The following is a 13,447-nucleotide window of genomic DNA, read 5'->3' as shown; positions in this document are numbered from 1 at the left end:
TGGGATAAAAACTAGCTATTAAAAATGCAGCCATGATTTAAAAAAAACAAAAAACAAAAACAAACAACAAAAAAAAACCAACACTGTCCGTGGTCTTTTAACATACATTCAAGGTTATTTTAACTATAAGTGGTTTCTGCCATATGTTAACTATGTAATCTCTCTCCCCACTACAAGTAAGATGAAACTCCACAGTATGTCTAACATGTACAACTCATAAAGTAAAGGAATATTTAACCATACCAACACTCTAGTTTTTACTAAGATGAAACAGAATATAAAAATAAAAGCAGATGACTAGATTTGCTAAGACAATTTTGATGGAAAGGGATTAAATATTTCCAGTATAAAAATGGAATTATAAAATAATCCATGTAAAATAATCTATATTTAGACATTGTATGCAGTAATACAAAAAGTAGAATATAGTCTTTTAAGAAAGTGCCTCTAAATTATATAATTCTGTTATTTGGTCTTTAAAGTTAGTAAGGAAAATATTTAATAACATGTAAGTATGGCAATATAAAGAAACTGTGTCAAATATGAATAAGAGCATATTGGAATCCTTGCTTCCTATCATGTATGAGCCCATCTATTGTTGTTCCAGAGTTTTACTCTGATGAACATAATTCAGTGAGTCCATCATATGGAACAGTGCATATCAGACAGGGGAACACAAACATATACTTCTTGCATTCTAACTTTCACATGGGAAATATACTTATTACTAGAACAGCACCAAATATTATCATGAGAAAGCTGTCTGAATTCTTACAGTATTTTTGGAGAAAAAAATAATCCCATCCATCAAAATTCTTTATGATACTTTCATCTAAACACAGTGCTAACATCCTGCAAATAGAGCTTAACCCCTTATGGACTCTTTTCTGAAGAATGCTGGCTCTTGACCTTGGAAAGAATGACCTACCTCTTCAACAAAACAAATTAGCCTATAATCCCCATAGGGAGACGAGCAACAGGATGGGGATAATTTTTCAACCAAGCAGATTTCCAGAACCACCTCTGCTCATCTTAAGGTGGATGTACCTTCACACCCTTTTTGTTTATTTATGGATTTAATTATTTCACTCTGAATTAACTGTATGTTTGATAACAGTCTATCCATTTTCAGAGACTGGGACCACTGATATTCAAGGTAAGAGGGGAAAAGACTCCTCTCCATTCAAAAGAAAAGATATTTGTTCACTTGTTCAAGTGCCTACAAGAATTATTTCCAATGCTAAATGATATGAGGTTCACTGGAAATTGCTCCAGGGTGCTTTCTTTTTCCTAGACACACACAATAATATGTATGTATATGTATAATAAATATATGAAACTATTTTTTATTCAATAATTAATGTAATATGACAACAGTATAAAGAAGCCTATGACAAAAATCTGATTTTTCTCTATTTAGCAGTAAAATATTTTCATTGGAACCAATAGAAACAAAATGGATTAAAAATGGTTCAAGACAAAAAAGTTCAAAATAAAAAGATGCAAGACAAACTTTGAGTTTGAAAATTCAGTTGTATTAGTACGAATCCCCATAGAATTTCCACTGAGAGGGGAATGTTTGCTGCTCTGGTAACAGCTGAGTCTCAACAATATAGACAAGTGATTCAGATCAGGGCTATCTTGTTCACTGCTTGACTTGTAGAGCTGTGCATAGTTCTAGCACACAGTAAACACATATGTTTATAGAATATTTATTTTGCAAGTGCAAAACTATTTTGTTATGTGTGCCTAGAAACTGCCTAGTTGTGACTTAGTTATTAACATTAATGGATGGATAGATGTGGATCTATAGTGATTGTAGCTGATAACTCTGAAGGTAGAGTAAGGGTATCAAGTTTAGTTTAAAAACATCCACTAGCTACAAAGAATATCAGAATCAAATGGACAAAATATGGCTAAAGTGATTTTAATGAGAAACTAGAAGAATCTCTTTCTCTGTGTTCTCTGAAGCACACAGTGCTTGGTTGCTACTCTTAACAATCATTTCCTGTTCTAAGGTTTTTAACTTCATAGGCCAACAGACTGAAGAAAGGTAAGAACATGTGTTAGGCAGAATATAGGTCAATAACATTGTGATTTGTTTTCCAAACTCATTCCTTAAATAATGTGCTGAAAAAGTCATGCAACATAATTTATACCAACAAAGAAAAACAAATTAATGTGATGTTTAATAATATTTGTATCTTAATAACATTTAAACTATAGCATGAATTCTACACATGATCCTAAAACTAACATATGAATGTTTCTAGTTCTGAGAACAGCAGGATGACAGATGCTGACACACTACAGAGACTGACACAATCTAACTGTGAGGAAAAATTCACATATATTAAAAATACAGAAAGGATGGTTCACATAAAGGACACAATTATCACCTTGAATCATACTGAGGAAGTGGAGAAGAATAGCTGCAAAATAATTTAGAAAGCAAATGGGGAAATTAATTTGAGATAATTAGAAGCAAGCAACAGAAAATGTCAATGACAAGCAAAGAAAAACAAAAATCATCAGGAAATGAAACCATGGCATTCGGCATTTGTGGGACAACCTGGAAAAGTATTTTGCCTTAAATGGCTGAATAAATTACTCTACAGACCTGGCAATAGTGAAATATTTTCAAGTGTACAACATCTCTCTTTCCTCCTATTCAAATAAGTCCACACTGTTATTTTGCTTTATTGTACAAGTCTTCTGTCCTCAATGAAATTTCAAGGGAAAGAGGAAATAATCTGCATATTCAAATTCTTCATCATCTCCAATGTATGGGAAAGTTCATTTCTGATTATTTCATATTTACTCAACTTCTCAGTTTACTAAATTAAACTCTAGAATATTTGTTTTGTATGTGGAGATTGCAAAGTGATGATAGCTCTATGGCAGCAATTCACCAACCCTGATTTAAAAAAAAAAATGGACATGTCTACTGCAAGTATGGCAAGAGTTTCATATTTTATTTCTCAAATCTGATTTTTCTTGTGGGTGTTTTTACAATTTTGGGCCCACATACCATACATCTAATATAAATCATATGAATATTTTAGGAAGTTTAAAGTTAATATTACCATAATAATTCAAAATTTTTCTGAGCTAAGGAAATACAATGTTAATGATTCAAATACCACATGGAATTTGTAGCTTTAAAAACAATTTCACATAAATGACTTTTATTCAAATGACATTGTATGGATTCCTTTCTCAGAATTACAAAAGACAAAATTCTAAATTGATATTTTAACCTATCATATATTTCTTTCCTCTGACTTATCATTTACAAAATGGAGACAATGAATAATATCTATATTTAGTGTTATCTAAAGGTTCAAGTAAGTATTAAATGAGATAATACATGTAAAAGACTTAGTCTAAGGCCAGGTAAATAAAAAGAGCTAGGTAAATTTTAGCTGTTAAAAGTTATTTTAACTAGAAGCTGCAGAAAATACTTTGTAAGTTGCTTCCAGTAACTTATTTAATTCTAAATCATCTCTTGTCTTTGATCACAACAAAAAGTCTCACTGCCAGTCTTAAAGACAAAAATAATATGAAATAGACACTATTTTAACAAATTATTTTTATTCTATTTATATCAATGGCAATCATTCCAAGTTTTGAATTACCTACTGGTAAAGAACCCAATATCTAAAAATGCTCTTATTTATTGATTCACTTATCAAAGCAGGTCACCTGTTAGCCTCCTGCCTTAAATTTCACTGGCCAGGGAGACAGCAATGAGGGACTTCTTTGATGTGGTTTTTACTTAGCATTTCTGGTACACAGATATTTCTATGTTCACTTTCTAAAAGTGAATTTCTTTACTATCTTTTAAAATTAATTTTCAAGTAATAATTTTATATATTTCAATTACATTTCTGCTTCAAGAATGTAAAAGGAAAATTTTACAATGTCAATTGGAAACTTTCAAGCTTACACTTTCTTTTTAAAGGAAAATCACTTGTCAATCAATGTCAAAATCATTCGTCAAGTAAAAGGTCTGTATTACACACACACACACACACACACACAAAGATGAGACTACCAGAGTGCAAAACAATTAATGTTTGATTGAAATTCCTTTTTTTTTTTGCAGCACTGGGAATTGAACTCTTGAGTCTCACATATGCAGGCACTCTATCACTGAGCTACATCCCCAGCTCCTTTTGTTTTTATATTTTGAAACAGGATCTGGCTAAGTTGCCCAGGCTAGCCTCCAACTTGTGATTCTCTTGACTCAGTCTCCTGAGTACTTGGGATTACAGGCATGTGCCAAAGTGCCTATCTGAAATTCTTCTATCATTAGATGCAAAGCACAAACACAATCAGATAAATTAACATAAATACTCAGACATTTAATTTTTATTTGAAAGAATACCTAGGGAAAAATTCATTTGGCTAGTAAAAAAAAATGAAGAAGAATGATTGTTAAAATTATGTTTATTGAAAAGGAAAATTAAAGATGTAAAAGAACTTTTGCTGCACCAATCATCTAATTAATTGAATGTAATATTTTTCTAACACTGTACTTTAAATAAACAATAAAAACAGATATACAGATTTGCTAAAAATTATTAAATGATTTATAATTGCATGTCACATATACTGAGTATATATTTTATATATGAATATATTCATGTATATGAAAGTTATTGGGGTTAATTTATAATTTTAAATAATAAATGCAATGTTAATTTGATAGGAGAAAGAAAAATGACATTTAGGTTCCTTACCCAGAATGAACAGGACTTGAGACAAGATTTACATTGTCCAAGGTGTCAGCAGCCCAGCTGTAATGTCTAAGAGAATCTGAATCAAATTCCCTTGTGAATGTTAGATGCTGAAAAATAAAACAATATAGTCTATCAGTGTCACATATAACATCCCATAAAGACAGAAAAGTTTTTTGTACACAAAGTATATCTGTATTTCTCTATAAATGTGGATAGACTAACATTCAAAATAAAGAATTTGTGAATTTTCTAATATAGGTAGATATATAGCATGAGTGCAAGAACATTAAAAAGTAAAGTCTACTGATACACTATATTATTTCAATATTTCAAGAGACTACCTGAGTAATATGCATGGTAAAAGGAGTGTCATGGAACTAATAGCAGTGATTTTAAGTACTTTAACGTAGGTTCAGATTAATCCTATACCAACTGTGAAATCTTTTCCCCATTCTCAAAATAAAAATAAAAAATGTCAATCTTGATGACTTCTAATTCCAAGTGGTACAGAGCTGCTAGCAGCCATTCAGTGCTTCCCCAAGTAAACCAGGTAAATATAGAAGTCTGAATGCAGTAGAGGGCAGCCGAGGCACTGAGAACTAAAGGATCTATACTCTTGAGAAGTTGAAACTTCTCAGAAGAACTATACTCATGAAAAGTTGAGCTGAAATTTTGTTATTTTTAAATTGACACTTGTCAGTTACAAGCACAGGAAGAATTTGGGCTTTGTTTCACAGGGACCACTGCTGAGGAGTGGAAAAACCAGGAGAGTTCTTGGTAAAGATATGGGTGGTTTCAAGCACGCTACAGTTTTCCATTAGATATTTGTGGAATTCTGGGGCCACATAGAACAGAAAGCTGAAAAATCTAACCAGAAAAATCCCTATAAAGTATAATGGAACTTTTCAGCAGTTTCATAAGAAAATGATTAAAGAATTTAGAACTTGCTAATGGGAAGTGGACTTGAAGATCATACCAGAATTTCAAACAAGTACTCTGCAGGGACAGGACAAACCAGAAGTAGTAGGAACTTTCCCAGGATTGCAAACCAGCCTCATTTCACCAAAATCTTGATTGGATTAAATGGTCATCTGCTTCTCTGTTGTCCTAGCTGGGGGAGGGTGAACCATCTCTGGAGGAATATATCACCATTGGGTGTGTCCACAATTTTTCAAACACAAATCCAGCATAAAATAAAATTTTCCAAGTATGGCCAGAGCACATGAACAAAAACAAAAACAAAACAAGCCCAGATAGACACTATGAAGACTCAAAGGTCATCTAGATTTTGAGGTAAGCTAACAAGAACTTTATCTCTGACTCCCATGTTTAAGAAAACGGGAGGAATGCGTAGAAGAATGAAACTAGATCCCTGTCTCTCAGCCTGCACAAACATCAACTCAAAATAGATCAAAGAGCTAGGAAGAAGAAAACAGGGTCAACACTCCAACATACAGGTACCAACTTCCTTAATTTGCTCAATTTCATTAATAAACTCCTAAATAAAACTCCTAAAACACAAGAAACAATTAAGTGGGATGGCATCAAATTAAATAGCAAAGGGAATAGGAGCATAAAGACAGAACTTACAAAATGGGAGAAAACCTTGGCTAACTACCTTTCTGACAGAGGATTAATATCCTAAATATGTAAAGAGCTCAAAAAAAAACCCAATCAGTAAATGAGCAAATAAACTAAAAAGACACTTCTCAAAAGAAGAAATACAAATGACTAAAAATTTAGGAAAAAAATTCAACATCTTTAGCAATTGGGGGAATACAAACCAAAAACTACACTGAAATTTCACCTGACTCCAGTTAGAATGGCATCCCTCAAAAATACAAACAACAGTAAATGCTAGGGAAAATGGAACACTTTTATTCTGTTGATGGGATTGTAAATTAGTACAGTGGAAATCAGGAAGGCCCTCAAAAGGTAGGAATGGAACCACAGTATGACCCAGCAATACCACTGATCCATATTTATCCCCCCAAATTAAAGTCAGTGTGGTATAGTGATACGTGCATACCCACGTTTACAGCAGCACAGTTCGCACTAGACAAACTATGGAATTAGCCTGTCAGCAGATGAATGGATAAAGAAAACGTAGTACACACAATAGAGTTTTCTTTAGCCATAAAGAAGAAATTATGACATTTTCAGGAAAATGGATGAAACTTGAGCATATTAAGTGAAAAACCTGGACTCAACAAGTAAACAGTGGTATGTTGTTTTTTGTTTCTCATGTGAAAGCTAGAGAGAAAAACAGACGGAAAAGAAGCAAAAAAGGGTGGTAGTAGTGGGAATCTCATGCAAATAGAAGGAAAAATAGTAGAATAGAAGGAGGGAACCAGGGGAAAGCAATAAGGGGAGGAAAAGGATAGGGAATGAAATTGACCAAATTACACTGTTATATTATGTGCATGTGCAAATATGTACCAATGCATTCCACTATCATATATAATTATAATGCATCAATAAAAAGAAAAAACAAGGGGAAAGAGAAAATATATGAAAGACAGAAGATTCAACAGAACACCCAACAGAACACCGAAATACACATAAAAATGAATTGCACATGCATCTGTTCAGTTTCATATAAAATGTCAGTTCTTGACTTAGACACAACAAAAAACAGGGCTAGTACATTGAAACCATAAATGGAAAAAATACACAAAAAGAATAAAAATACAGAAAATAATATGAGACATTGAAACAGTGAAAAGTTTAAAAACAAGTGTGACTGTACTCTCAGAAGCATCTAAGAAGAAAATAAGGCAGAAGCTATACTTGAAAAAAATGAATGCTCCAAATCTGATGAAAGATAATATTCCACAGACCAAAAATAAAGAAGTCTCAGTTTTTATCCTGCTAAAGATTTGCTTCCTTGTTAACACTCTAGTAAAATGACAGTCAAGTATTTTAAAATAAACATTGGGGTGGCCGGGGGGAAGATAAGGAAAATGAGAGAAAAGACTGTAAATCAATGGATGTGTAACTGATGTGATTCTGCAATTTGTATACGGGGTAAAAATGGGAGTTCATAACCCACTTGAATCAAAGTGTGAAATATGATATATCAAGAACTATGTAATGTTTTGAACAACCAACAATAAAAAAAAATTTAAAAAAAAAAAGACATCAGCAGAAAGACAGATTGGTTCAAGTTCTTTTTAAAAAGTGATTTGTCCTGCATGAGCCCCACCATTGATTGATTAACCCCACCCACCACCAGCAACAACCCTTGCAGAAGACTCATGGCATAGAGACCAGAGACAGAAGACTAGAAGTTTAGATGCATTTTACTGACAATGAGGATTAATTGATAGTTTATATATGGAATATTCAGATCTCCCATCCTTCTTTCTTTCCTGGCCTCCCAAAGAGACAAGAACAGAGAGGTTCTAGGAAGAAAAGGGAAATCTTGGAGGATTCTGATCTGCCTACTGGAATCTCTCAGTCAGTGAAAGGTCACAGGCTTTTGACTTCAGTAGACATCATGACTGAAGAGTTGTACACCACACACAGAGCTTTCCGTGAGCCTGTTAGAGAGTAGCCAGCCAAGAACCACTAGACAGCTGGGAAAAGCTAATATGAAAAACAAAATAAGCCAACAAACAAGATAAACAAACTGGAAGAAACGGATGCTTTTCAAGAACACTCAAAATTTTTAAGAAAACTTGAATTTTTTGTAATTATCAAGTGAGAGAGGAGATCTTTTTTTATACCTATGAAATAAGAGAATGCTTTAAAAAAAACTAGAGGGGAAAAAAAGAGCTCTCAGAAAGTAAAATGACAGCATTGAAATTGAAATAAAAACTAGGGGAAATTTTTTTAAAAACAAAAAGAGGAGAGAAAATACAAGTGAAAAATCAAAAGGTCAACAGCCCCTCCACCCACCCCCCCCAAAAAAAAAGTTCTAGAAAGAAAATAGTGAAATAGAAGAGAATTCATCAAGGAAAAAATTCAAGAAACTTTCCCAAAACTAAAGACCTGAGTTCCCAGAGTGAAAGGAGCTACTGAGTAACCAGTGCTACAGATGAATATAGACCTCAGGATGGCACATGAGCATGACATCTCAGAACCTGGAGACAAAAATGATCACAGACGGTAGATTTCCATCAATCTTTTAACAGAAAAAACTGACGGTAAAGACAGTGGAGTTCCATGTTACAGTTCTTTGTAAGAGGAATTCTCCCAAGCAGTCAAACCAAGTATGCAAATAGTAAAATATTTTTAGATGTATAAATTCTTCCAAATTTCTCTCTCTCTAATCGAACTATTGGAAGATGTACTCCAAAATGAAGGACAACATCAGCAACATGGAACCCAGCATCAGAAGAAATAAAGGGAATTTTCATAGTGATGAAGACCCAAAAAGGATGTGTAATGGGCTTTCAAGGGGCTTGTCAAGTGAGACAGCTCTAAGATGAGTTAAGTAGAGATTAATAGAATACCTAGTGGATATTAATATATTGAGAAAAGATTTGCACAACGGGGGAAGGCTTACAGATTGCGCTCCAATTCTAGGGAAAATAAAATAGCATTGGAAATAAAAGCAGTCATGATATATGTCACATATGTGAAGAACATTTACATATGCATAACAACATAAGCACTAAGTACAGATAAAACCAAAATAAAAATGCAACTATTTTGGAAAATGGGAAGATGGAAAGTGTGCACAGTGGTGGAGAAATTGGAAAAAAAAAAAGAGCTTCATCTTCTATTTGGAAAGTCAATAACTCCTCAAAAGTTCAACAGGAAGTATTATAACATGATAATTCAGAGACATGGAGGCCCAAAAGATGACTGTCTCTGGAGAAGAAAAAATGGGGACTATAGTTGTATACTGGAATAGTTTTTTCATAACAAGTATGTCCCACAGAATGATGAGATCTTATTTACCGGCATAACCTTGATAATATTAAACCTAAATTTTAGAACCTACTGTGAATTACACAGATTTTTTTTAAAAAGCCTTGAAATCAAATTGAAAAAATAACTTGTAGAGCACTCATATGCAAGTCACTATCTAGGTCCTAGGAAAATGCAAAAGTCAACAAGGAACATCTTTCTCCATTCAACAAGAGAAGATACTTCCAGGGTGTGTTGGTGTGCAATTGAGTCTAATAAGAGTCCTTAGACCTGATACCCTAACCCCAAAAGATCACTAAACCATGGCCAATAGTTCCATATTTTATAAGTTAAAGGTAAGCTGTTAGTTCTATCCTGGCCTTATTTACCAATTCTTTATAATGACTTTTGGAGACCCCTATCCTTCAGAACCAACTATCCTTCAGAAGGAGACAAAACACTAAATACAAAGTTTTAATTTTTTTTGGTGGTAGCCATGGTGGGGACAAACTACCGTTCTTACATTTAAGGCCCTGAAGTTATTTTCCACAAAGGACCATTTTAAGTCTGATAAATAAATAATATCACCCCTCTTTGGTACTTACAGTAAATTATTTATCTTTGGCACTCTTAGAAACATGCACTGGTGACATTAATTATTTAAAAAATGAATTATATCACAAAAAGTTATCGCCACCATCATGTAATATTTATCAAGGCTGGAGTGTGCCAGCACACTGGGATTCTCTCTCACTTAGACTTTCCTTAACTCCTTTACTCTTGGAACTCTTTGCGGCTCACTGAAGCTTTGTCACACACAAGTGAACAGATGCCATACTTGAGACAAAACAAGGAACTAAATGTCTCACTTATGTATCCTAACAGTAACATTTAAATACATTTTTAGGTGCCACAGTAAATTTCTCTTCTGAGTTTTGCTTCTTTTTTTCTTCTTCCTTTCTTCTTTATAGAGCTTTCTCAGGCCTATGGGTAGCCCTAATTAAACCTGAATGAGTTACACACAAGTAACTAAAACATGTTCCTCCTACAGTGCATCCATCTAAAATAAAATATGGCAATACAACTGAACCTATGGTTTTATAAATAGTTGTTGAATTGGTAGGTCTTTTCCAACTATATGTCGAGTACCTACTTCTACAGACTCGAGTTCACTTAAAGGTGAAATTTCAAGTGTCATTTTGATAATTTGAAGATGTCCTGACATGTTACTGTGCATGACACAGTAAACCAAAGAAAAGCTTTAGCTCTATTTCATTATTGAACAAATAGACATTTAAAATGATAAAGAAGACACTGCCTACGATGATGGTTACAAATGAACTAGACCTGGCTCTTAAGTTTCCTTCAGCAAAGAGGGGTGTTCCTAACATTTAATGGAAGAGCTTCGCTTTAAGATGAGCCAAAGGCTTGGATTTTGGAGTTGCCTTTGCCACCTATTGATGGAGAAAGACTCCTGAGTTTTCCACTGTGTAAAGGCAACTCACAGATATAACTGTGGGTCTCTCCCTTACCCCTTCATATGCACTATAGACCTGGAAATGTGTTGTAATTTATCTGAGTGATAGACTGGGAAGGGTAGCTAGGAAAGCTCACTCTCCTCTTGCTTCCATTCTCATGGGCCTCGTTATGGTCCCAGGGAATAGGCAGCCTATTTCACTTCCCAAAGCCCACCTCTGTGAGAAGGATACCTGCTCTGGACTGGCTCTGCTGGTCACTGGGTAGGGAGTCCACCTAGCTGAGTAGTTTAGTTAGCAGGTCCACTTGGTTCAGACACTATATGACTTTCAAGCTTGCTTTCGTCATGAATAAAGGAGACACACTGCCCTTGATCTATATTTATCTTTACTTATTGACGGTGCCTTCAGAGATGCCCCAAACATTACTTGCTGATTTTGTGATCCTTAGGATGTTTCTCTACCTTTCTTAATCTCGGCTTCCTCTTTCTCAATTGGGGATTGGTTGATATGCAAATTTCATGAAATGTACATCAAAAGTCTGATACTACTGCCAATGTTGGTATGAAATTCTAATAAGATTGCTTTACATATGTAATGCCTTTTATACTTTTCAAGGGACTTACTTTTACACTAGCTTCTTTGTTATGATAATTTGTGGGGGAAACAGCAAAGCAAAACCTCTTCCAACCCAACACTGGGGCCTTTACAGTTATGTACACAGGATGATGACAGCAAACTTACAGGGTGCATTCAGTTATAGGAAGGCATCTTATAAAAACCAAGGTCTTACTTATTGATTCAAAAAATGTTTAAATTCCTTCTTGAAGAGTACTACCACAACTTACTGGCATCAACTCAATGACAAGGACTGGGCTAGGTCTTTACCATCCATATGTTCTTTAAGTCCTATTAGACCTAGGTGAAATATTATGCTCATTTTACAAAAGAGGAAATTTGAGATTCAGAGAGACTTCAAAACTTGGCAACACAGAGTCAATACCTAGCATACTATCTTGAAGAAAAGGTCACACTGATTTACTAATATGTCCATGTCAAAAGTAATATGAATATGCACATCATTTTCCATCTTGGAAATGATGTTAAGGATACTATTAAAACCAAAATACATATTATTCAATAGAGTCCAAAGCCTGACTAATGATGATATCACTGTCTCCAAGAGCTTAATACTTTCCAAAAATAGTTTCTCACTAGCCCTATTCATCAGAGGAAAGAGGAGAGCAAGTACACGCTGGCCTTAGAAACAAGGGCACACCCAAATGCCCAGGTCTGGAAATAAATGTCTAGGCTCAGAAGAATGAGATAGGGGCAGGAAAGAGTTTTTAAAGGAAAAAATAAAAAAGAAAAAGAAAATCTAATTAGCTCCAATATTAGGAAGCTCTCCAGGCTGCTGTCAACCCTCAGTGTGGGATGACACCAGTTATTCAGTTCAGGACTGAATCTGCAACCTCCTTGTCTTCAACTCTGCCACCTATGGGAGCCAGCCAAAGGTGGTCCTGCAAATCAACCAGTGGCCTTGACAGGCTGATGCTAACATAATCCAATAACCTCACAACAACAGGTCACATGCAAGCCTTGGTGCATCTAATCTGGAAAACCATAAACCCGACTGAGCTGAGTGACAGCTAGATGACATAACCAGTCTGGAAGCCCCAGAAAGCAAAGGCTTGTCAAGGATAACTCCACCCTGTGGGTGTCAGTTTCCCTACATAAAGAAAAAGAGATGGTAGATTTGACTCAGGCCGTGGGACCTCTTAGCCCAGGGAATAGCAAGTTAAAAACTTCCATTTTTGCACTAGGGTAACGAGTAGATAATATTAACTGCACCTATTCACTGTGATAATGGAGTAATTCAAGTAATATGAACATGATTTGAAATTCTACATTACTATGCAAACACAAACAGATAATAATAATCTAATACTCCTACATTTTAATAATTGCCTTTTGGTGGGGGATGTGGTGCTAGGGATCAAACCCAGGGCACATTAGACAAGCACTGTCCCACTAAGCTAAATAGTCCAGCAAGATGATTTATTTCTTACATTAATAAACACTGTATCCCTTTATGTACATGTTTAGGATACTATACCTTTTCAGACCAGAGGGACAGTCAAAGCAACTCTCTGGAATTAAAAATAGTAATGGCAGTGCTGTTGGTGTGTGAAACAGTTGTCTGAAGAAGGACTCTTCCTTTAGCTGGTATGCTTTACTAAGATCTGTCACACTCTGCATAATAGAGTGGCTCTCTTGCCTAATAATCAGCAGGAGATCTGGCTGAAGCATCTGGGAGACTAAAGTTCTATTCTCAGCTCTCCCTACTAATAGCTGTGTGACACTGAACAA

General features: G+C 34.7%; 1 protein-coding gene across 3 annotated transcripts in view; it reads right to left on the bottom strand.

The window, feature by feature from the left end:
- Ank3 (ankyrin 3) overlaps positions 1-13,447 on the bottom strand; it is a 321,653-nt gene that overhangs the window by 72,651 nt on the left and 235,555 nt on the right. For all 3 annotated transcript variants that reach the window (XM_027931178.2, XM_071611239.1, XM_071611240.1), the window contains exon 26: positions 4,746-4,852. In XM_027931178.2, the coding sequence (XP_027786979.1) occupies positions 4,746-4,852 (107 nt within the window). The remainder of the gene's footprint in view (positions 1-4,745; positions 4,853-13,447) is intronic.

This window comes from Marmota flaviventris, chromosome 4 (genome assembly GCF_047511675.1).
Source record: "Marmota flaviventris isolate mMarFla1 chromosome 4, mMarFla1.hap1, whole genome shotgun sequence".
Classification (NCBI taxonomy): domain Eukaryota; kingdom Metazoa; phylum Chordata; class Mammalia; order Rodentia; family Sciuridae; genus Marmota; species Marmota flaviventris.
This window is presented reverse-complemented; position numbering and strand designations above follow the sequence as displayed.